Source organism: Trichosurus vulpecula, chromosome 4 (genome assembly GCF_011100635.1).
Source record: "Trichosurus vulpecula isolate mTriVul1 chromosome 4, mTriVul1.pri, whole genome shotgun sequence".
Lineage (NCBI taxonomy): Eukaryota > Metazoa > Chordata > Mammalia > Diprotodontia > Phalangeridae > Trichosurus > Trichosurus vulpecula.
The window spans coordinates 431,996,958-432,019,193 of record NC_050576.1 but is presented as its reverse complement, the minus strand read 5'-3'; the positions used below and the strand labels follow the sequence as shown (position 1 = coordinate 432,019,193).

At 53.1% G+C, this 22,236-nt stretch overlaps 1 protein-coding gene across 1 annotated transcript in view; it reads right to left on the bottom strand.

Annotated features, from left to right (window-relative positions):
- MROH2A (maestro heat like repeat family member 2A) overlaps positions 1-22,236 on the bottom strand; it is an 84,077-nt gene that overhangs the window by 3,193 nt on the left and 58,648 nt on the right. Inside the window, exons 27-48 of the mRNA XM_036755840.1 lie at positions 21,982-22,101; positions 21,035-21,157; positions 19,964-20,116; positions 19,605-19,724; positions 18,017-18,096; positions 15,364-15,472; positions 14,433-14,528; positions 14,036-14,140; positions 12,136-12,282; positions 11,640-11,735; positions 9,740-9,892; positions 9,477-9,631; positions 7,815-7,974; positions 7,515-7,708; positions 6,360-6,424; positions 6,187-6,262; positions 5,770-5,907; positions 4,859-4,973; positions 3,691-3,837; positions 3,438-3,620; positions 1,950-2,102; positions 193-321 (exon numbers count right to left, since the gene is read on the bottom strand). Of these exons, the coding sequence (XP_036611735.1) occupies positions 193-321; positions 1,950-2,102; positions 3,438-3,620; positions 3,691-3,837; positions 4,859-4,973; positions 5,770-5,907; positions 6,187-6,262; positions 6,360-6,424; positions 7,515-7,708; positions 7,815-7,974; positions 9,477-9,631; positions 9,740-9,892; positions 11,640-11,735; positions 12,136-12,282; positions 14,036-14,140; positions 14,433-14,528; positions 15,364-15,472; positions 18,017-18,096; positions 19,605-19,724; positions 19,964-20,116; positions 21,035-21,157; positions 21,982-22,101 (2,817 nt within the window). The remainder of the gene's footprint in view (positions 1-192; positions 322-1,949; positions 2,103-3,437; positions 3,621-3,690; positions 3,838-4,858; positions 4,974-5,769; positions 5,908-6,186; positions 6,263-6,359; positions 6,425-7,514; positions 7,709-7,814; positions 7,975-9,476; positions 9,632-9,739; positions 9,893-11,639; positions 11,736-12,135; positions 12,283-14,035; positions 14,141-14,432; positions 14,529-15,363; positions 15,473-18,016; positions 18,097-19,604; positions 19,725-19,963; positions 20,117-21,034; positions 21,158-21,981; positions 22,102-22,236) is intronic.

Sequence of the window (22,236 nt, the reverse complement as noted above, 5' to 3'; positions counted from 1 at the left end):
TTGAGCTCTTCTCCCAGCTTAACATCATCTCTAAATTTTTAATCCTTCATCCAAGTTGATAAATGTGTTTAAAAAAAAAAGCACAGGGGCAAGCATAGATCCCTTGGGCTCTCCACTAGAGATTTCCTGTCAGGCCAATCTGGAACCATTAACCACTAACTCCTCTTTGACCCATCTGAGAATTCCACTTACCAGGTAACTGCACATTTCCATCTGGAAGAGGCTCAGGTCAGTGCCTTGGTTGACAAACTTCTCTAAGGTCATTTGTAGTCTCCTCCAGCCCCAGAAGGGAATGCACAAGCAAATGGTGGTTTCACAAGCCTGGAAGAGGGAAACATCCAATCAGAGCTGGCACATTTTAGTCCCGGCCATGTTGGCTGGGGTGGGCAGGGAAGGCGGAGCTGAAGCTGCCCTGTGGCACGATGTCTCTGGGCACAAAGCTGTCAGACTCCAAGAAGGCATGGGGCTAGAGTTACCATTAAACTCTGCTCACCGCCGCCACATGGTTTAAGGCAAGGAATCATGAAGGAGACCAAGACTCTACAAGAGTCTTAACCCAGGGTCTGGGAAATTTTTTAAAAATATTTTTTATCACTTAATTTCAACATAATTGACTTCCTCAATAACCCTGTGTATTTCATATTACACATTTAAAAATTATACTGAGAAAATGTCCATAAGCTCCAACACAAAGAAAAGGTTATAAACCTCTCCCTCCTAAAGACAGGGAGATGGGAAGATTAGAGGGGCCCAAATGACTGGCACAAGGACACACCACCATCTTCGAGAACCAGGCCCCTCCACACCAAGAGGAGCCATGAGAAGAGGATTCTGGCATCCCAAAATCATTCCAAAGAAAACTCTGACCTCATTACATGAGGTCATTTCAAACTGTGTCCTATGTCATCATAGAAGATTGGAAGCTGCTGGTTGATGAAATGAGAATGCAGAAGGTGGGCCAGCAACACCCTAGAGCATTGACCCCACAGCCATGGAGGACAGGAGGGGAACATGTGGGGGAGAGGCGAGGGTCTGCCCCAGAGATTACAGGGCAAAAGCACCAAATCCAGAATGATGGACATGCCACACCTTAACCATGTTTGTTAGGCCTTGGTTTGGGTTGTTTGGTTGGGTTTTTTTATGTGGGACTTGGAAAGGGGATGTACTTTTTAGTCCAAACCTCAATTTAATCAGTGAAGGAAACTTCTAGGAGAAGAAGCTCCCTTTACCAGTGCAAGCAGCACCTCCTTGTCTTAGAGAGTTCAGAGATGAAATGACTGGGCCAGGGTCACACAATCAGGATATGTCAGAAGGGCTTGAAACCAGGGGTCTTCCTGACTCTCTCTGGAGTTTATTAACATAAATGTTTAAATACACAATAAATTAATGTATATTTGCTCCATAATGTATTTATATCTAATAAATTGATTATTGTGCATTAATTATGTACATAAATGCAATAGCATTATAATAATACAATATTCCATTAGTGCTGTATCTGTATTCTTAATATAATTAATAATATTGCATTCATATTGTTTTGATCTTCCTATTAATGTACACTATAATAATATGAAATATTTATTTAATATAAACATGTTAAACCCATAAATGGATTCTTCTGATCATCTTGGAGCCTGCAGGACGTTTTAAGGAAGGAACTTCAGGGAGGGTCTAATCTAGACCCTCCTTTTACAGGTAATCAGAACATGGTGGTCCATCAGTCAATCAATCCACATTCATTAAGCGCCTCATCTGTGCCCAGACCACAGGCTCATGGCTCAGGGGCCACCGAGTTGCACCCCTTCATCCACCCAGCTCTACAGGAAGGGCCACTTGGTTCATGCCAGCTGGACAGCACTGGACAGTAAGCCAGCACACCAATGGGCCAACTTTCTTCTCATGCTCTGTCCATCAGAGCCCTGGAGGCAGGCGGGGGAGCGGCTCACCTTGGCCACTTCTGGGCAGGGGTCCTGCAGATGGAGAATCAGGGGGATCCAGCTCTTCCTGACCTCCATGGTGAAGAAGTCCCTCTTCTTCCCTACCCAGATGGCGAGCTTCCCAAACAGGATGATGGCCTGCAAGCGAAGCATCTCATTCTCCTGCAACCAAGAGAGCCGGACAAAGCCTGAAACCCCACAAACACACAGGGACTTGCTGAGGACTGAACTGATCCAATCCACAAGCACTTCCTTCATAAGCACCTCCTAGGGGCCACACCCAGGTGAGGTTCAGGGGAGACCATGGCAGAAACAGAACCATCCCTGCTCTCAAGTTTACATTCTGCCACACATGGGCAAGTTAATGCAAAATGCTCCTACCTACTCTACCCACCTTGTTGCCCATGGCTGCCCTCCATCTTCTCTATGTTCCAGACAAAATGGCCTCCTAAGCAAGAGGGCCCCAAGCTTCCCCCTCTGTGTTTCAGGCCTTGACTGAGGCTCCTCCTGACCCTTTAAGGCTCATCTCAGGGCCACCTCTTCCAAGCAGCCCTCCTCGATTCCCCCCTTTGCCCCCATCACATCCTTCCTCATATTGCACTTATCTGCATGTTCCTCCCTAGGAGAGTGTAAGCTCCTTGGGTCAGGGAATGTCTTCTTTTTACCTCTTTGTCACCAGCCTTGGCCACAGGGGATTAGCCAGTTCTGTTGCTTGTTTGAATGAATCTTAAGCTGCTTTGTTACACTGCAAGCCCCATAGGAAAAGGGACAGCACCATCTTGACCCTGGGGTCTCCTCCAGCCCCTATCTCTTAGGTGGGGAGATACCCATCCGCTCCTCGTGCCTTCACTAAGGCCTGGGCTATGTCCCCCATCTTCAGACTCTGCCAAATTCTTCACTGAGGTTCACTGACTGAGGTCCAGGCTCTAAGTCATGGGCCAGGGAACTGTGGGGCCTTTGGTGCCCCCAGCGATGTGGCTCTAGCCTTCCATTGTGGCACCATCTCACACCCTTCTCTTCCCACAGCCAATACTGGACCCATCCACGCTGGACAGCTCAGCACCACCGGGCACACCCCACCCTTTCCTGGCTCCACACTGTGTGCTATGCAGGAAATGTCCTAAATTTTTACCAGCTAATACCCCTCCCCCATTCTCCACGGCCCCTTTCCACTCTGGGAACTTCTTCGACTTTGGGCCCCTGTCTGGAGGGCATGCACACAGTCCCATTTAGTCTTGCCCAGGTCCTCTAAGGGACTCAATAAATGCACACTGATTTTAGTGGAAAAGCTGAGTGAGAGAGGTCCTGCACCAGGCCCCAGCCTGGAAAGAAGCTGCATACTAGGTAGTAAATGGAGCCCTGCTCTTTCCAATTTGTGTGACCTGGGAAAGTTAGCTCACCATCTGGCCTCTCAGTTTCCCCATCTGTAAAGTAGGGGTTTATGGGAATGGGCTGGGTGCCTTCTGAGGCCCTCCCCACCCAGGGGCACTGACTCACATCATCGAAGAAAGCCCTGCACTGCATGGAGATGACCTCGAAGGAGGAGCCCAAGTCTTCCTCAGCCATCAGCCCCAGCACCTTGGTCAGTGCCACCATGGTCTCTGAGATCACCTGGGTGCTGAGGGGGTCACTGAGCGAGCACAGGAACTTCTTTAGCAGAAGCTTCCGGTAGTGTTTCACCTGGGCAGGGAGACAGACCATGGAGTGGAGTGCGCAGAGAGGAGGGTCCCCAGCCACTCCCTCTTCTCACCTTGCTGGGAGCCCCAATGGCCAGGTTGCCCAGGGCCCGTATGGACAGCAGGCGCAGGGTGCTGTGCACGTGGCTGGCCCCCTTGGCCAGCTTTAGAACTGTGGACTTCAGCATCTTCTTTCTGTAGAGAACTGGGTCACACATGAGCTAGGAAAGACACGGGTTCAAAAAAGAGGGGCCGCTGGTCAGCCAGGGTCACCAGCAGCAATGAGTCCCCCAACGCTCTGGGAAAACCTCTCCTCTGGGAGGAAATGGGTGGTAATGGAGAGAGATGCCAGGTCTGGGCACAATCCTTGTGTATAGGGAGATGCCCATTTTAATCAGTGTTTGTCAAGGTCAGAATAAAAATATGTAATTAAAAAATCATCTTGACTAAAGCCTTACTGTGGGCAGCACCTAGCCCAGAGCCTGGCACACAGTAGGTGCTTGATCAATGCCTGTCGACCAATTGAGTGTCTGTGCCCACTAAGTCGAGTACAAAATAAACCTCAAGGAAGGAGTATCAATTGGCCCATTTTTCTGCAATCCTAGAAATCTGGCCAGGTTGCCTCCTCCCCCTTGCTGACCCCGCACAGCGCCTTAAGATGGGGTCTCCAAAGTGCGATTTTTTATCTCAATCTCCCATCAGTTTTCTGTCTCCCTGGGGGACGGGGGCAAGGCAGGGGAAAGGGAGGATTTCCCCAGTGGCATGTGAGCAGCTGGCACTACAGGGTCCTGGGCTGGGATCCGCTACCCCTGGCCCAAGGAGCCAATGACTAGCTGGGAAGGGGGAAGGCAGAGGGAAGGTAGGGGAGTATTGGGCTGTTAGGGGTGAAGAAGGTATATCTGTGTTGGAAACAAGCCCCATGCCTGGCCAACAAAGGGACATCAGCCTGGGACTCATCAATGAATTAATTAAGCCACACGCCCTCACAGCCCAGGGGATGTCCAGCGCCCCCCATCAGGCAACAAGCAGAATGCCTCCTGCCAACGAGCAGCCAGTGACCTGCCCTATGGGCACTTATGGGCCACTCCCCTGAGCTGTCCACATCTTTCAGCGCAAAGGCAGAGCCCATGAATTCCAGCAGGCAGCACTAGGGAAGAGGAAGGTGGGAGTTCGAGGTTCCTGGCCTCCAGGCAGCAGGCCCAGCTCAGAAGGGTTCCCGCCTCCACTCGCTCCGGTGCTCACTTCTATGAAGAAGGCTGTGCTGCTGAGACGCCAGGGGAGGAATTCAGAGTCCAAGCCTGGGAGGAGCAGCTGCGCAAACCTCTGGCTATAAGCACTGATGTGCAGGATCATGGTTCTGGGGGAGAAGGAGGCAGGTCAAGGAGGACAGAGCAGCAATCTAAGGACAGGTGCTGGCTTTTGAGCTGGGTCCCAGGAAGCGACCCCTGCCGGGGCCTAATCATACATTGTGATGCAGCTAAAGTAGCCATCTTACTGTCTTTCTTCCCACCTCCAGACATTTGCCTCACTGAATGCCCTCCCTCTTCATTCACACCTCTTAGAAGTTTCCTTCTGAGCTCTGCTGCCCCCCACTTCCCAATTATCTTGTACCTATTCAGTCTATACCCATATGTGCTCATGCTGTCTCCTCCAACTACAATCTGCACTTCTGGAGGGCAAGAACTACCTTGTGTCTCCAGCTCCTACAACAGTGCCTGGCACATAGTAGGTGCTTAATCCATGGCTGTTGATTGGCTGGGTGACTCTGCCTAACAAGTGATCTCTAATGTAATTCTAAGTTGTGCAGCTCATTCCCAGGACCTCAGGAGGTGCTGCCTGACACAGTGGGCAGTGTGCTGGGCTCTGAGTCAGGAAGACCCAGAATCAAATCCCACCTGACGCTCGCTGTCCCTTAAGCAACCGTGAGACTCAGTTTCCTCATCTGTCACTAGGGAGGCTACTCCCTGCTCATCCCACTTCACAAGGGCTTTTTTAAGACAACATGAAATTACACAGCGGGGAAGGCACCCCAGGATGGGAGTGGTTGGGTCCCCGGCATGCCTTCAGCTGGATGCGACCCCCTAAGGCCCTAAGGACGCACTTGTCTTCCTCATACTCATCCCCTTAGGGACCAGACAGTGGCCCCGGGGTACCTGGCCAGGAGACACATTCCATCGATGTGAGTCCTGGGGTCCTCCAGGAGGGTCCACACCCCCTGGTCTACCAGGCTATACATCATCTCCTCACTCCCAGCTCGGCTCAGCACACCCTGCAGGGTTTTGATGGTGAGCCTGGAAAAGAGAACCAGACATCCTGTCAACGAGCATTTATTAAGTGCCTGCAACAGGCCACTAAGTGCTAGGGTGCAGGAAGAGGCCAAAGACAGTCCTGCCCTCAGGAGCTCATGGTCTAAGCGGGGAGAGAACTTGCATACAAAGCCAGCGACAGACTGGACAAATGGGACTGGATTAATAGAGGGAGGGGCGGGGGAGGCTGTCTGGAGAGGAGGCACTTCAAAGGAAGCCAGGGAAGGGAGGAGGCAGAGATGAGGAGGAAGAGTGAATGCTGACCTGGGTGAAGCCAGAGAAAATGCCCAGAGCAGAGATGGAGCATCTTGCTCACGGGACAGCCAGGAGGCTGGGGGCACTGGATGGAAAAGCACATGTGGGCGTCGAGGTGTAAGACGAAAAGGGAGGAGGGGGGCGGGTTATGAAGGGCTTGAATGCCAAACAGAGCAGTTCACGCTTGCTCCTGGAGGCAGTAGAGAGCCCCTGGGGTGTATTGAGGAGGAGGAGGATGCAGTTAGGACTAGAATGGGAACCACAGAATATTAGAGGGACAAGGGACCTGAGAGGTCACCTGGTCCAGCCTCTCACTCAATGCAACAATCCCTGCTGCAGCTGCTTAATCAGCTCCTTCCGAAATACATCCAGTGACAGGGAGCTCACTACTTTCCCAGGCACATCTCCCATTGTTTGTTTGTTTAAAAAGATTTCCTTGCATTGAGCCATAATCTGATTCCCATTGGTTTCCACTCCCTGGTCTGGTGGGATGCAGGGGGAACCACACGTTGGGACTGGGAATCAAAAGACTTCTACCATCTGCGAGCCTCAGTTTCCCTATCTGTAAAAGGAGGGGGGCTGGGCTCAAATGCCTCTAAGGTCTGACTTAGGGACATCACCTAACCCCCTGAGCCTTCATCTTACTCTCTGTAAAATGGAGACGACGCTACCTGGGCTCCCTACCTCTCCCAGCTGTCCCCATAGGATAGGCCTTCAGACATACCAAGGTGCACCCCTTCTAAGTCTGTCCAAATGGGGGAGATGGTGAGCCTCCCGTCCCCGAAGGTCTGCTTGCCTTCCCTACCGCTACATCTCTTGAATCCATCCCCTTCTCTCTACTCCCATGTCCACCATCCTCAGTGATTACAGAGGCCTCCTGGCTGGTCTCCAGGCCTCCAGCCTCTCCCCACACCAAACCATCCTCCACACCTGACTGGCCACTCCAGTCAGTGCTCCCTGGTGCCTCTGGGCTCCACCGGTCTTGTTATACCGGTCTGTGGTACCTTCACCCAGGACACCCACCTCTTGTGCCGGCTTTCCTCACCACGCCATCTGCACTCCCTCATTTCCTCTAAACTCAGCTCGATGCCACTACCTGAGACGGAGCTCATGCCCCATCCCCCCGCCAAAGCCACCTCGAATCCACTCTCAGCAATTTGTTCGTGCTTGTGCACTTTATGGCCTCAGTACCCGGCATATAGTAAGTGCTTTTTGATTGGCTGATAAAGGGCAGAAAGGTTTTAGGTCTTGGCCTGCACCAACGGGACCGGGGGTCCAGCTCTTTCCTCATCCTCACACCAGCAGCCTACCCCACAACCTCGGCGAGCTGGCATTACCTGCGGGGCGTGATTTTGTTCTGCAGGTTTCCAGTCCGGATGACTCCCCAGGTGTCTGGGGTCAGCGAGGTCTGCCATGGCCCGGTGCTGCTGCTCAGCTCCTGGAGGACCGTGCAGGACAGCTCTGGAAAGATATCCTGAAGCTTCTCCCCGCTGTCCAGCGCCATGGTGATCTTGTGGAGGGCACACACCGCCTGGCGAAGAAACGTGCCCCCATGTCCAGGCTCCCTCCCCACACTGTCCTCACCCCAGCTGGGCAGCTCCCAGCCACGCCCTGCCCCCCGCCCCGCACTCGCTCACCGTAATAGGGTCCACAGCAGCCAGGCGCCAGATGTCCTTCTTGGAGGCTGGGCTGCTCCTGGGAGCTTTCTTGGCCTGGATTCTGGCCATCAGGGCCTGGAGGATCTTCCGAGCAAAGGCAGAGTCTTCTGCCAGGGCTTCCCACAACTCAGTAATGTTGCTGTAATGGAAACATCAGTAGCTCCCCATCACTCACCAGATAAGTTCTGCCTGGCATTCAAGGCCTTCCACCAACTAACACTGCCCCACTCCACCAGCTTGATCCCACATCACTCACACTGTGCTCTCCCATCTAGGTGGAACCTCAGGACAGAGAGCACAGGGCCTAGAGTCAGGAAGACCTGAGCTCAAATTCAGCTTCAGACACTTATTGGCTGTGTGACTCTGGGCCAGTCCCTTTCACCTGTCTGCCTCAGTTTCCTCAACTGTAAAATGGGGGATAATCATAGCCCCAACCTCTCAGGGTGGTTGTGAGGATCAGATGAGATAACACACCAGCACATAGTAGGCTCTTGATTGACGCTTGTTCCCCTCCTCTCCGTCTCTATGCCCTCCCTCAGCTCACACCCTCTCCCTAGGAGGTCCCCTCTCCTCCTCCTGGCCTGACAGATTTCTGCCCATCCTCTACAGTCCAGCTCAGATGGTGCCTTCTCTGTGAAGCCTTCCCTGATCCCCCCCTGAACCTCCTCTGTACCTTTTCTTCACCCTTCCCTAAGGTGCCCATTGAGTGATACTGTGTGTGACGGTTGTCTGGGTGTCTCACTCCTCCCCAGCCTGATTCCAAATGGGCAGGAGCCACATCTTAGCTAAATCAGGTGTCAGTCTCCTCCGGTGCCTAGCAGAGTGCTCTGCACCTGATAGGTCTTCAATACATATCAGGTGAGATCAAATGAATCGGCACAAAGTAACCAACCTGATCGTCTTGGGGTGGAACCTCCCCAGGGGCAGGGGCTTCCTGTGCATGGCCCCCAGTCCAGGGCCAGGCTCAGCCTTCTAAAGTCTCCCTTCCAAATCTCAGCTTCTGTGATTGGGTGGAGCCCTGTTCTCCTTACTCCCGGTGTGACTTTGGGTAAGTCATTTCATCCACCTGGGCCTACTTCTTCCCCTCTTCAGGGATGGGGTGGGTCTCAATGGCCACTAAGATACCTTCTAGCCAAATCTGTGAATGGTCTTTCATATGGCATGCATGCAAACCAGATAGGGAGACCAGACAAAGAATCCTGAGGGTTCCTGAGGGAAAGGCTAAACGTATGTGTGGGCATGATTTGGGTTTGGGTTTTCTGGACTACAGCTCTGGTCTCACTGGAATAGGGAACTCCCTCCACCAGAGCAGGTCAGCACCTTCTCTGAGACTGTCTTAGAGAGCCCCTTGGGCACAGAGTGGCTTCCTGATTCACCCAGGGTCACACAATCACAGTGTGTCAGAGATGGAACTCGAACCCAGGTCTTCCTGACTTTACACCTGGCCCTCTCTCCAACATGCCACCCTGCTTGTTAGATGTGAAATCAGTTTACTTAAGTGGGACTAGTTGCTCAGTCTGATCATGTGTATTGAAGCTCAAGGCTGTTTCTAATAAAAAATGTTTGGTTATTGGGGGGAGACAAAAGAAGATTCCCAGATTCGGGACTAAGATGTGGGTCTCCCAGTCAACGTCCACGTACCTGTCTAGAGGCAGAGGCTGCCTCAGGAGGGAGGTAATGACCGGCTCCTGGTAGGAGTGAGCCAGCAGGAGGACAGCTTCCACCAGGGGGCGCCGCACATCTGGATGAAGCACCAAGGGCAGGTGTGCCAAGATGGTGCTCAAGATCTCTGGTACCTGTGAAGGATGGCAACCATGGCCCTGGGCAAGGCTGATGCTCCAGGAGAGCCATCAGTGGTGGCCTCCCAGCTGGGGAGGCTGTCCCCAGACCCCCTCCCACTCTACCTTGTCTTCCAATTCATGGCTCCGGAGCCTGAGGATGGTGTTCAGCCACGTGACGGCGGCCTTGTCATGGGTGAGGTTGGTGGCCCCCAGGCTCTCACAGGTGCTCTGGAGAAGGATGACCAGCTCTTCCCATCGAACTTCCTTGCTAATCACCTGTGAGCAAACCAAGCCCCAGCCAGGGCAATGGAGACAGAGAGACGGAGGCCATCAGAGACTTCCTCAACCTCTGCAGGAGCAGAGGTTCTTTACCTGGGTGGGCTGGTTAGCTTTTTAATGCCTTTCGTTATCATTAGTCTCCTTTGTGGTCCTATGTATTTTATTTGATGAGTTTAAGCACCTTCTTCTAACAAGGGTTGGTCCATAGACTCTACCCAGTTACCAAAGGGGCCAGAGACAAAGGAAAGGTCAAGAACTCCTGGTCTAGAGGTTTCTGGTTCTTCTGGAGGGGCCCACTCTCCCCAGACCTACTGGGGAAGGTCAGAATCCTGGGGCTGAAAGGAATCTCAGTGGTCACCTAGAATCCTCACTGACAGCACAGCCTCAGTGAATGGGAACCAGCTCATTCCACTTTGGGACAGAGCTCATTGTAGGGAAGTCTTTCCCAGAATCAAGCCTAAATTGACCTCTTGGCAACTCTTACCCATAGCTCCTAGGCCTGCTGCCATGTGACAGCCCTCCACATAACTGAAGACAACCAGCTTATGCAGCTCTCCCTGCCCCCACCCCATCCTGTTCTCCTGAGCCTTCTCTTTCCCAGGTTAAACATCCCAGTTAGGCCCTCAGACTTTTCATCATCTCAGCGGCCCTCCTAGGTACATCCTCCAGTTTTCCCAGTGTACCTCCTAAAATGTGGTGCCCAGAACCCTGATGAGGTCTGACCAAGGAAGGGGCCAGTAGAACCAGCAGCTCCCCAGGTCTGGACACTACCTACTGCCAGTGACCTCGTTGGCCCTCTCAGCTAACACACCCCCATGGCTGAATCCGATGGAGCCTCCTCACCCTTCTCTTTCCTTCTGTCCCCACTAGGTCTCTGATGCCCAACCCGCAAGCAGGAGCCTCCCAAACACACAGGAAAACAGGCTGAGAACAGAGAGCAGCCCTGGAGCCTCAGCACCAGAGGAGAAATCTCAAGCAACGCCCTTTAGTCCATCAGCTGAGAGGCCCCTAAGCTCCCCAGAGAGAAGCTAAGAAGCCAACCCTGAGGTTGGAGGTTACTAAGCTCCTGGGGGAGCAGAGGGGAACACCCTAAAGAGAACAGAGGGAGAAGGCAAGGGAAGACCCTCTGGGCTGCCCCCTCAGTGTTCTGGGCCTGGTCTGTCATGGCGACTCAGAGGCTGAGTGGATAGAACACAAGTCTGCAGTGAGAAAGGCCCGAGTGCGAATCCTGCCTCAGACACTTGCCAGATGGGTGACCCCTGGAAAAGCCCACCTCCATCTGCTTCGGTTTACTCATGTGGAAACAGGAATAAGAGCATCGACCTTTTCGAGCTGTTATGAGGGTCAGATGAGTGAATACGGGTACAGTCTTCCGCAAACCCAAAAGGGCTAGAGAAGTACTAACTGGTAACAGTAGTGAGAGTGGTAGTGGTAGGAGTGGTGGTTGTGGTGGTCGAGGCAGTGGCAGTAGTAGTACTAATAATAGACTAGTAGTAGTAGTATAGTAATGTTGGTATTAGTACCAGTGGTGGTGGTAATGGTAGTAGTGGGATTACTGGTAGTGCTGACAGAGACAGCGACACCATTGGGAAGACCAAGGAGCCCCGCACTGCCTCTATCCGCCAGCGCACAGGGTTGCCTGGGGAGCAGCAAGTGCTCAGTCCTAAGCTCAGAGAGGAAGGCCAGGCCCAGCTCCCACCTGGGGACAGACGCCGCACAGAGCTCAGGCCCTGGCTTTAGTCACCTTGGCGATCTTGGAGGACAGGGAGTAAATCTTCTCCATGTTGGTCGTCTTCAGCTCATCTTTGATGTCCAGCAGCAGCTTCTCTGTCACCGTGTCCTGTATGGACCAAGGCCGGGCTGCAATTAGAAAGCGCAATAAAAACACTCAGCAAGGCAAGATCTGCTCCCCAGCGTTCCCCACAAAAGGAGGGCAAACCCGTCAAGGGCAGAGAACTGTGTCCGGGACATCTGAGTATAGCCCCCAGCAGCTTCCCAGGGCTCTGCACAGCAGCATCTGAGTTTGAGGGAGAGAATTTGGAACTCAAGATTTTTTAAAATTAATGTTAAAAAATTACTTGAGGGGGAAAAATAAGGGAGTGAAAAAATAAAGTCCATTAGCTTTGTATGTATCTTTGCTTTCTCTCCTCGATAAGAGTGTAAGCTTTCTAAGGGTAGGGTCAGCATCTAACAATCTGAACTTCCACTCACCACCCACCCCAACCTGGGCAAAGTAGAACCCACTGATTTCTTGTCTCCTTACCCTGGAGGTCTAGAAGGCAGCAGATGACATCAATGGTGGACTGGCGGGTCCTTACTTGGGAGTCACAGGTATGTGGAGCCAGGAGTCCGATCAGAGTGCCAAACTGGCCAGATTTCAAGGGTATCTATTTTTAAGCAAGGGCAAACAGCTGGACCAATTAGAATCTGTGTGTGTCTCTGTCTCTGTCTCTATGTCTCTCCCTGTGTGTCTCTGTCTCTGTCTCTATCTCTCTCTGTCTCTCTCTGCCTCTGTGTGTGTGTCTCTCTGTGTCTCTCTCTCTGCCTCTGTCTCTCTCTCTCTCTCTCTCTCTCTCTCTCTCTCTCTTTCTCTTTCTCTCTCTTTCTCTCTTTCATTACACTCACTCCCAGGTTCAACCTGGTGCTGGAAAACTAATAAGGAAACATTTCTTCCTCCTCTCAGTAGGAAAGTGAGGACTGGGGGTGTGGAGTGTGGCATACACCATTAAGATGCATCCGTTGTTGTCTGTTGGCTTTGTCCAAGGATTTCTGGGTTTTGTTACAAGGCAGAGTTCTGCTGGGGCAAGGGGATTATGATTGTTGCGTAACAATAGAAGGCAATAAGAAAACGACTTTTAATAGACCAAACCTGCCACTTCATTGGCCTGGAGGACTTCCAATGAAGAAACACCCTCCACCAATTCAGAGCTGTTATTAACAGTCTTAGGGCCTGCCTGGGCACTGAGGGTTGAAGGAACTGGTCCACGGTCACCAAGCCATTGGCTGTCAAAATTAGAACTGCAACCTAGTACAGTTCTGTGCAGTTAAAGACTTAATGGGCTCTTCAGGGGCCATAGGCTCTTCTGAGCTTAATCCACATTACTAACATTTGATCCACCCCTTTCGTAAGTCCAGACAATCAACAAAACAGTGTTCGCTGGTTTCAACAAGGTGCGAATGTTCATACCGAAAATTTAACAATCAGCTCTTCAGAGCTGGTTTAGCACTGGCTACAGCAAACCCTAGCACCCAAGTCTTCCGCATTACGGGGCCAGCCAGCCATCCACTACTCCATGCTCAAACTCAAAAAGAAAAAAACCATTTTTTAAAAAGCTTATTTCCCTGAACGACCTTGGGCTGAGAAGGACGGACCGAGGCGGCGTAAAGGAGGAAGTCAGGAAGACCCGAGGTAGATAGATAGACTTACTATGTGCCCCGCGGTGAGCCACTTAGCCTGTCTCGGCTCCCTCATCCGCAGAATGGCTGTAATATTATCCCTACCTCCCAGGGTTGTGTGAGAAGCCACTGTGCTCCCGTCCATGTGCACAGAACTTGGCAAACCTGAAACCATGCCGTGCAAGCGTGAACTACCCCAACACCTGGAGACTCCCCAAGGATGGCGAAGCCTGCGGCAAGTGGGGGTCATGCAGTAGTATCGCACCCCAAGAGTGCTACAAAGGGACAGTACGGAGGAAAGAGGACAACGTGGAGAAGCTGATACAGAGCCGGGCGAGGGGAAGGAGAACTACACGGACTCTGATCTAGGCCCGACGGAGAGGTGGTGGGGAGGGGGTGCGTCCGCAGGCAGACATCGCGGGGCGGGGCCAGGGAGGGAAGTTTCTGGTTTTCAAGGTTTGATTTGCATTTTTTGCTCAGTGGGGGTGAGGGGGCCGAGGGGAAGAGAGGGAAAACAAATGTTTGTTAATTGGAAAAATGGTTTTTTAAATCTCCTTTAAAAGAAGCACAGTAAATGTGAGGGGGGCGGGGGGGCGGCCCCCGCTTGATGCCCGCTCTCAATGAGACAAGCCCCGCCATGGGGCCTCGTCCTGGCCCCCGCCTCATTGCGGCCCGGGAGGGGCATTTCTACAGAGTCGGTGGACTGAGCCAGAGGCTGAGGTCCCGGGCGTCTCCCGTACTCACAAGGATGGTGACGCCCTCCCTGTAGACCTGCAGGAGGTGAAGGCTCAGCATGACCGCTCTCTCTCGTTCCCAGTCCTTCTCTGAGTGTAACCACTTCACAAGCAGCTGGTGGAGGGAGGGAGGTGGGAACACAGGGAGAAGCCTTGAAAGCCTGGAAAACTCGGGCTTCTCCAGAGTTCCCAGGGGAAGGTTCTCCCCTCCACTTAGCGGTGAAGGGCCCTCAAACTCACTCTGAGAGTGAGCTCCTCCCATGCTCCAGCGTTCTGCCCTCCCAGCCAGAAGGCCCGAGAGCTTTGGAGGCCTTTGCCCCGAGCCAAGATGCCTGGCTCACGGCCACACCGAGGATGGCTTCTTGGGTAAATGGGGGAAGGCTCTGGGGTCTCTCCAAGACACTCACGTGGAAGGTCTCCTGGAGGCCCTTGGGATCCATCTCTCTTTCCAGAAGGCTTTGCATCAGCCTCATCAAGGCACTCATGGAGTTCTCGTACAAAGTCTGAGACCAAGAAATGCACGGGGGTCATGGAAGACGTAACCTTAAGGTCCCTTGTTGGTCGCCCGAAGGGAGGAAGAAGAACAGCAGAGGGATTGGGAGAGATGCTGCCCCGTCCCCCCACCAAAGGCTCCTTGGAGAAGTAATTGAAATGCTGGGAAGCTCTTCCCTCCTGTGTAAAATGAAACTCTCAGGCCATCACCAGATGAATTGAGGCCAGCTGAAGCTGGTGAAGCCTGACTGGCAAGAGTTTATCGTTAGTATGATCGGCCATAGGAGCAGACACAGAGGAGAGGCTGGGAGGAGACTTGAGCCAGTTTTACTTTCACTGCCATGACCAGGGAGACAGAGGAAGGTGGTCAGCAGGGCCCCTCTCCTCCCCAGGCTGCCTGTGGGAAGTTCCCAGAAAAGCACCTCCGGTCTGATATACCCTGCACCTGCCCTTGTCCTGTGACTCTAAGAGAGGGGTGTGGGCTCTCCCTGTGGCAGGCCAGGGCACCTTGGGGCTCCCTGTGAGCTTCTCCAGGAAGGTTTTGTTCATTGCTATAAACAGCCGAAGGTTGGTCATAGGCACAGAGTGTCCCAAAGGGCTGTCATAAGGTCAGCAATGGCTCCAACCTGGGTAATACCCCCTCAGCCCTTCTGCATGGTCTTGGGTGTGCCTGGGTCCGGGTCAAAGAGCCTGACCTAGCCGGGGACGGCGGGAGGGGTGGGGGGGACGGGGGCAGGATAGGCGGGGAGAGAGACAGCGTTAACAGTCTGAATTGGGGATGCCAGACCCTGGACAGCACAGACCTCCATCACTGACAGGATGAGGAGGCCTAAGACAAGAACTCACCTTGACCTGTTCACTGTCCTCTCCTGGAGGAGGGAGAGGGAATACACATTGGATGCTCCTGTCCATCAACTCGTGGTTTTCCTCGAGGGTAAAAGGAGGCCTCAGTTTGCTGGGGAAAGTGAGAGGCAGTGAGGAGCTCGATGCTGGTCCAGCCCAGCAAAAGCCCCACCCCTGGACAGAGTCCCGTTGTCCAAAGGCAGGCTGAAGGGAGATGGAACAGCCGACTTCCAGTCTCAGGGTAGATGCACCCTCAACTCAGTGTAATTCAGCACCTACTGTGCACAGGACAGCATGCTGGGTGAGCTCCCTGAGGGCAGGGCCCAGACTTTGCCCTTCTTTGTATACCCAGCACTTGTCACAGTGCCTGGCACATAGTAGGTGCTTTACAAATGTCTATCAACTGCCTGAATTCCTGACTGCACAGACAGGAATGAAACCATCCCTGTCCTTAAGGACCTGACATTCTACAGAAGGTTAGAGCCAGAAGGGAATGGAGGGCTTCACCCAGTCCCTTGTTTTATAGCTGAGGAAACTGAGAACAAGAGACCTCGGGCGGTCCCCCAGCTAGAAGTCTGATCCACAGCCAGCGAGGAGGAGCACAGCCTGGCCTAGAACCTGGAGGAGTACAACCTGGCCTAGAACCCAGACCCACAGCCATGGATGGATGCATGGATGAACAGATGGATGGATGGAGAGAGACACCTGGTCAGGCAGACAGAGACAGATGATAGACATACATACATACTTACATCCATACATACATATATATGTACAGATAGATAAATAGATAAAGGAGTAAGTGAGCAAGCATTTATCACATTTATCAAGGACTTGCCCTGTGACAGACCCTTTGCTAAGAGCTGTAGTTACAAATAGAAGTAAACGAGATGGTCCCTACCCTGAAGGAAAACACCAGGGGAAGAAAACATGTATGAGGGAGATGATGGGGGAAGTCACCCACCGGGGGTGGGGAGGGCGAGGCTGCGGTCCAGGAGGTGAAGACCAGGCAGTGAGTCAAGCTGGGCACCCAGTGAGGATGCTAGGACCTCCCAGGAACAGGCTGCCATCTCTTTAAGACCCTAAGGTACACTGCTCCTGCTCTCCCCACAGTAATGATGCTAATGTGCCCGTGCCTCAGTCAGGGCAGCTGGGTGGGGTGCTGGAGCTCCCAGTGATGCCAGCAACCCCCCACCCCAGGCATCTCCTCCACACTGTACTCTGCCCAGCTGGGTTAGCAGGCCATGGCTCATTTGCTCAGCTGCCTTAAACTGAAAAGAGTGAGCTTCCTCTGGCCACTCGGAAGGGGAGGGAGGAAGGCAGGGCAGCCATTTATGCCTTTCAGTGACATCCTATCACATGTTAGGCTACCTCTCCCCCACCAGGCTTCTGAGATGCTCGAAGCAACTCACATAAGGTCTCTTTCATCTATGCATCATCCCAGCAGGGCAGGAAGCACCATGTCCACTTCACAGAAGAGAGAGCTATCAACCACGGGGCACCAGGAGTGTCCTGCCTTAGCAGCAGAACTCTGGCTCCAGATTGGACCTGGAACTTCCCATGAGGCCTCCTGGGGCCACCCTGCTCCCCATGGTCCACAGTAATATGTCTCCCTCTCTCTCTCTCTCTCTCTCTCTCTCTCACACACACACACACACACACACACACACACACACACACACACACATGCCTGTGCACTGGGTGGTAGAGGTTGCGTGCCTATCCATTAAATGTGTGACATAGGGAGCCCTATTTCATTGTTCATTACAAGAAATTATGGTGGTTTCCAGGGAATCAATTTTCCTGTTATGGTGGCAGCGTCTGCGTCATTCTCGTGTTTTGTAAGCCCCTGGACTAGTCCAGGCATGTACGAGGCAAGCCCAGGAGAGCCGAGGTATGCTGCAGGAATCAGGCATGTGGACCTTTCTCAAAATACTTCTCTGGGTCAAAGGCCAGTTGGGTTACAGGGGCTTCAAGGATTCATAGTAAGAAGAGATCTTTGTCATCATCCAATACAACCCCCCACCATTTCACAGATGGGGAAAATGAGTCCCAGAGGGAAGGGGCTTGCACCAGGTTCCAGAGAGAACAAAGGGCAAAGGAAGGGAGATGGCCTTGCCTCCCAGTCCAGTTATGCATCAACAGGAAGACTTCAGAGGTCATATGATGAAACTCTGGCCTTTGGTCAGTGTGAGCTGGAGGCCCAGAGAGGGGCTGGAATGGTCCCCACATGGAGTGTAGCAGTCTATTCAATGCAGTGGGTTCCCTTTCCATAGGCACCTGCCTCATCTTCCCAGGGAGAGGCCCTGGGGCTGGGCCACATCTGCTCCTGCTCCAACATGCCTGGCCTATAAAGATGGTGGATGGCTTCCTACCACCAGAAAGCCAGGCCTCCTGCCTCCTTTACTTCAGCTGTCACTCTGACCATTAGAACCTCTCATTTGCACCCTCCTTCCAACTCTTGGGGCCATTTCCCTGAGGGGATCAATCCCCTAATCATGCTTTCTCGGAACTCTGTCCCTCAGATGGTGAGTAGGGCCCAGCCATGAGAAGGCAAAGGGCATTCCTATGACAATGTAGGTTCCGATGGCTGATCTCTGAGATGGGGCTGTGCCTGCCTCTGGCCCAGGGCCCCAGGAGCACAGATCCAGCCTACCTGAGGTGCCAGAGCGCAGTCATCGTCAGGCAGCGCACAGGAGACACCAGTGAGTCCAGCGGCTCCATCTTCAGGATTGCCTGCCCAGTACAAACAAGGAAGCCATGAGAATGGTAATGATCACAGTCGTGGCAGCAGGCACACGGGGCCCTTTAATAGAGGTTTGCAAAGAGCTGTCCATGTGCCAACTCTTCTGAGTCTCACAAAAATCCCCTAAGGGAGATGCTGTTATGGTCCCCAGTTTACAGACATGGGCACTGAGGCTCAGAGAGCTGGAATGATTTGTCCACAGCCACACAACTAACCAACAAGCATTTATTTGGCACCTCTTATGTGCCAGCCACTTGTCTCAGTGCTGGGGTTACAAGTACAAATGATGAAACGATTCCTAGTCAAAAGGAACATCAGAGGAGAAATTTAAAGTCCATAGTGCTAACCAAATTGTCTGAATTAAATGGAAAATCTTCCTGGTGCCTTAGCATGAATTAAGCCAGTTTGCTTCCCAGAGGTTGCCTGCCCCTTCCCCTTTGAGCAGCATGGCCCCCCAGACTGTGCAATAGCAGCCCCCCAACCCCAGGCCAGGCCCCAGAAGGAGGCTGCCCCAAAGCCTAACCCTAACCCAGCCCTAACTCAGGAACTCCTAGACCCAGGGCTCTGTGGCTGCCTTCGAGGACAAGAAAAGACCCAGCGTTACAAGGGAAACAGCTACACTGAAACACAATTACTCAAACATTTTAAATAAAGTCACAGACCCCACATGAAGACCCCTGTAGTCTAGAACCCCCCCAAGCCTGAGGAGGGAAAAAGGGGTGGGGAGCAAGGTCTTCACCCCACCCCCCTCAGGCCCATTTTCAGGTCCCCTTTTGTTCTCTGTTCTCTGTGTCTGTCTCTCATCTCTGTCACCGTACACACAAACACTCTCTCTCTCTCTCTCTCTCTCTCACACACACACACACACACACACACACACACACACACACACACACACACACACTCTCCCACACTCACATATACACACTCACACTCTCATACACACTCTCACGTACACACTCGCACTCTCTCTCACACACTTTCTCACACTCACACATACACTCTCACACACACTCACACACACTCTCTCACACATACAGACACACTCTCACACTCACATACTCGTTCTCTCTCTCACACACACATACTCCCCCACACTCACACACACATACAATCTCTCACATGGACACACACACACACACTCATACATACACTCTCACACACACTCTCGCACATACATATACACTGACACACACACTCACACACATACTCTCTCACACACTCACACATACTCTCACATGCACACACATACACATACACATACACATACACATACACATACACATATACACCCCTCTACTACTCCTCGGGCCTCAGCATACCTCTCACTAGAGGGAGCCCAGGGTCCTGATTCCCACTCTTGAAGGATCCCTGAGTGGAATCCAGGGACTCCAGAGTTGGAATCCTCCCTGCCCCCTGTTCCAATGGCCAGGCCCAGGCAGCCCCAGGAATACTTCCCGGAGCCCGCCAAATCCTGCAGAACCCGCTCCCAGCTCACCATGAGGTTAGTCGTGAGCTCAGGTTTGTAGGTATAGTCAAAATCCACCTTGCCCAAGGCCTGGATGGCCAGACAGATCTGACTGATGCTCTGGACGAAGGCTAGCTTCAGAGACACATCCTGTGGCCATAAAGATGGGGCAGGAGCCGCAGCCCGAGAAGAGAAAGGAAGCTGTGTCAGCATGGAAGAGCTGCAGCCCCCTGGCTTCTCTTTAGAATGCAGGAGGCTCTGGGGGGCACCCGGGAGGCAGGGGAGCCTCCTGCTGTCAGGAGGCTTAGATGCCTCAGCCCCCCTCACTGCCCCAAGCCACCCCCTCCCAGAGGACACCCAGCCACACCCAGACCCCAAGCCGGGGTAACCTGGCAGCTGGTAGCATAGTGATGCAGGATCTTCTTGGTGATGTCCTTTTCCACACAGGACAGGAGCATCCTCGGGTGGCAGTGAGCAGCCACGCTGCTGTACATCACCATGAGGGCACTTTTCACCACCTCCCTCCTCCAGGGGTGATCGCTCTGAAAGGGGAGCAAAGGAACCCTGGCAGTGCCAGCCTCCTGGAAAGGACCTCAAACCCAGCCCCTCACTTTACTGATAGGGAAACTGAGGCACCAAGGTCCACAGTGGCTGGTCCTCCCTTCTCTTGCTCAGATGGACTGTTCCCTCTCCCCCTAGCCATGGAATGCTCCCCGAGATCTCAGAATCCCTGGTTGTCTTCAGGCTCAGCTCAAGGCCCTGGTTATTGATGCTTTAGTCCCCGCCCTGACCAAATCGCAAACTTGGCAGAGAGTCTGCATTTGCTTTTCATGTATATAAGGAGCAGTGTGGCTCAGCAGATAGACCCCAGGCTGGAGCTGGAGGACCTGGGTCCAGATCCCACTTTTTATTTACTGCTTGTGGGAGCACTTCTCCCCACCTCCACTTCCTCAGCAGCCAGCAAACCAGACAACCACTAAGGTCCCTTCCAACCATAAATCCAGGATTCGTTGTTGCTTGCCGCGCCCCCGCCCCCCACCCCACAACTAGAATGTAGAAAAGCTCTGTGAGCCTGGAGGCCACTTTTCATTTTGCAGCAGGTACTCAATTAATGCATGTTGAATTGAGTTAAATTGATGGTTTGACTCACTGATGGCATGAACTAGGGGATGGGGTGGGGAAGCCTCCCTGATGCCCATAGGCAGGACTTCCTGGTGACGGGCCTGAAAGAGTCACCTTCCAGTGTCTGCCCCAGCCCCCTGGGACCCAAGAAAGCCACAGAGTCTTAGAGCCGGGAGGAATGTCAGCGACCAGCTACACCCCTCAAAGAAGGGCACAGAGGAGAGTGAGACAGACCCTCCCCCTGGCTTCTGCCTAGGCTCCTGTGAACCCTCCATCCATGGCGAGTTGATTCTGGGCCCCCGGAGGCTGGCCTCCACCTCCCACCCAGAGGCCCTCACCCGCCAGGCGCTGATATGCCAGGAATCCTCTGTCTCTTGAATTTTCTCTTCAAACTCTTGGAGCACATGGAGCACAGTGACCACCTGACCCCTGGCACAGAGTCCCAAGCACAGAATTGCTCCCTGGAAAGTGGGACGAGGACAGGGGAGGATGAATGAGGAACAGAGCACAGAGAGCACAGGCTGCTAAGCCAGCCTGGTTGGCAGTGGGGATGAGGCCTGGCCTCCTGGGCTTGGGGCAGATGGGTCACTGCTAGGTCGAGCCCCCAAGGCAAGCAGATTGCCAGCTCCCTGGGAGAATCGGAGAACCCCCAAGCAGCAGACAGCATTGGGAAGAATCCCAGTGCCCATGAGTCCCCCCCTCAGGGTCTGGGGCCCTCTACAGCACTCTGAAGCCAGGGCAGTGTCCCCCTTTGGTGCGTCCTGGACTCCTTGGGCAGTCAGCCTGTGAAAGCCCATGCACTCATCTTTCTCCAAATAATGTTTTTAAATGCATAACATACGACACATAGGCTTGCTAAGGAGGCCAATCTTAATGGAAATACAGTTATCAACATTGTTTGTAAACATGTTCACAAACCCCTGGTACAACCCCTCCCTGCTCCAAGGGCTCATCCAGCCTAGGGCTGAGGACCTCCCCAGGGGAGAAGCTACTGCCTCCTGAGACAGCTTGGCCCACTCTGGGAGAGCCCCCACTATTAGGAAAGTTGTTCCTGACCCCAAATGTATCTCTTAACTTTTACCCATCCCGGCTTGCCCTTCCAGCAGGGCCAAATGGAGCAACCCTCATGCCTGCCAGCCAAGCCCAAGTGTCCTCTTCTCCAGGCTGCACCAGCCTGAGGAGGGCCTTCCCTCCCTGGGGGTGGTATGCCCAGATGTTCTCCTGCATGGGCCCCACAGTGAAGGACAGCCACGTAAATGTGGGAGCCACCGGGCCAGGGCCTCACCTCCCGGTCAAAGTCATTGCCATAATCTGTCTTGTGAAGCAGCTCCATGAGCTGGATCTCCACCTTGTCAGCCTCCTGCCCTGCGGCCAGTGTGAAGCCCAGTGCCCGGTACAGGAAGGCCTGGAAGGAGGGCAAGAAGAGGAAGGGGAGCCCCTGAGACTGACGCATCACCATCCCCCAAAGGATTGGGCCCAGAATCTCATCTTCTGAGGAGACTAGATCCACAGGCCATTGGGGCAGAAACCTTGACAATGC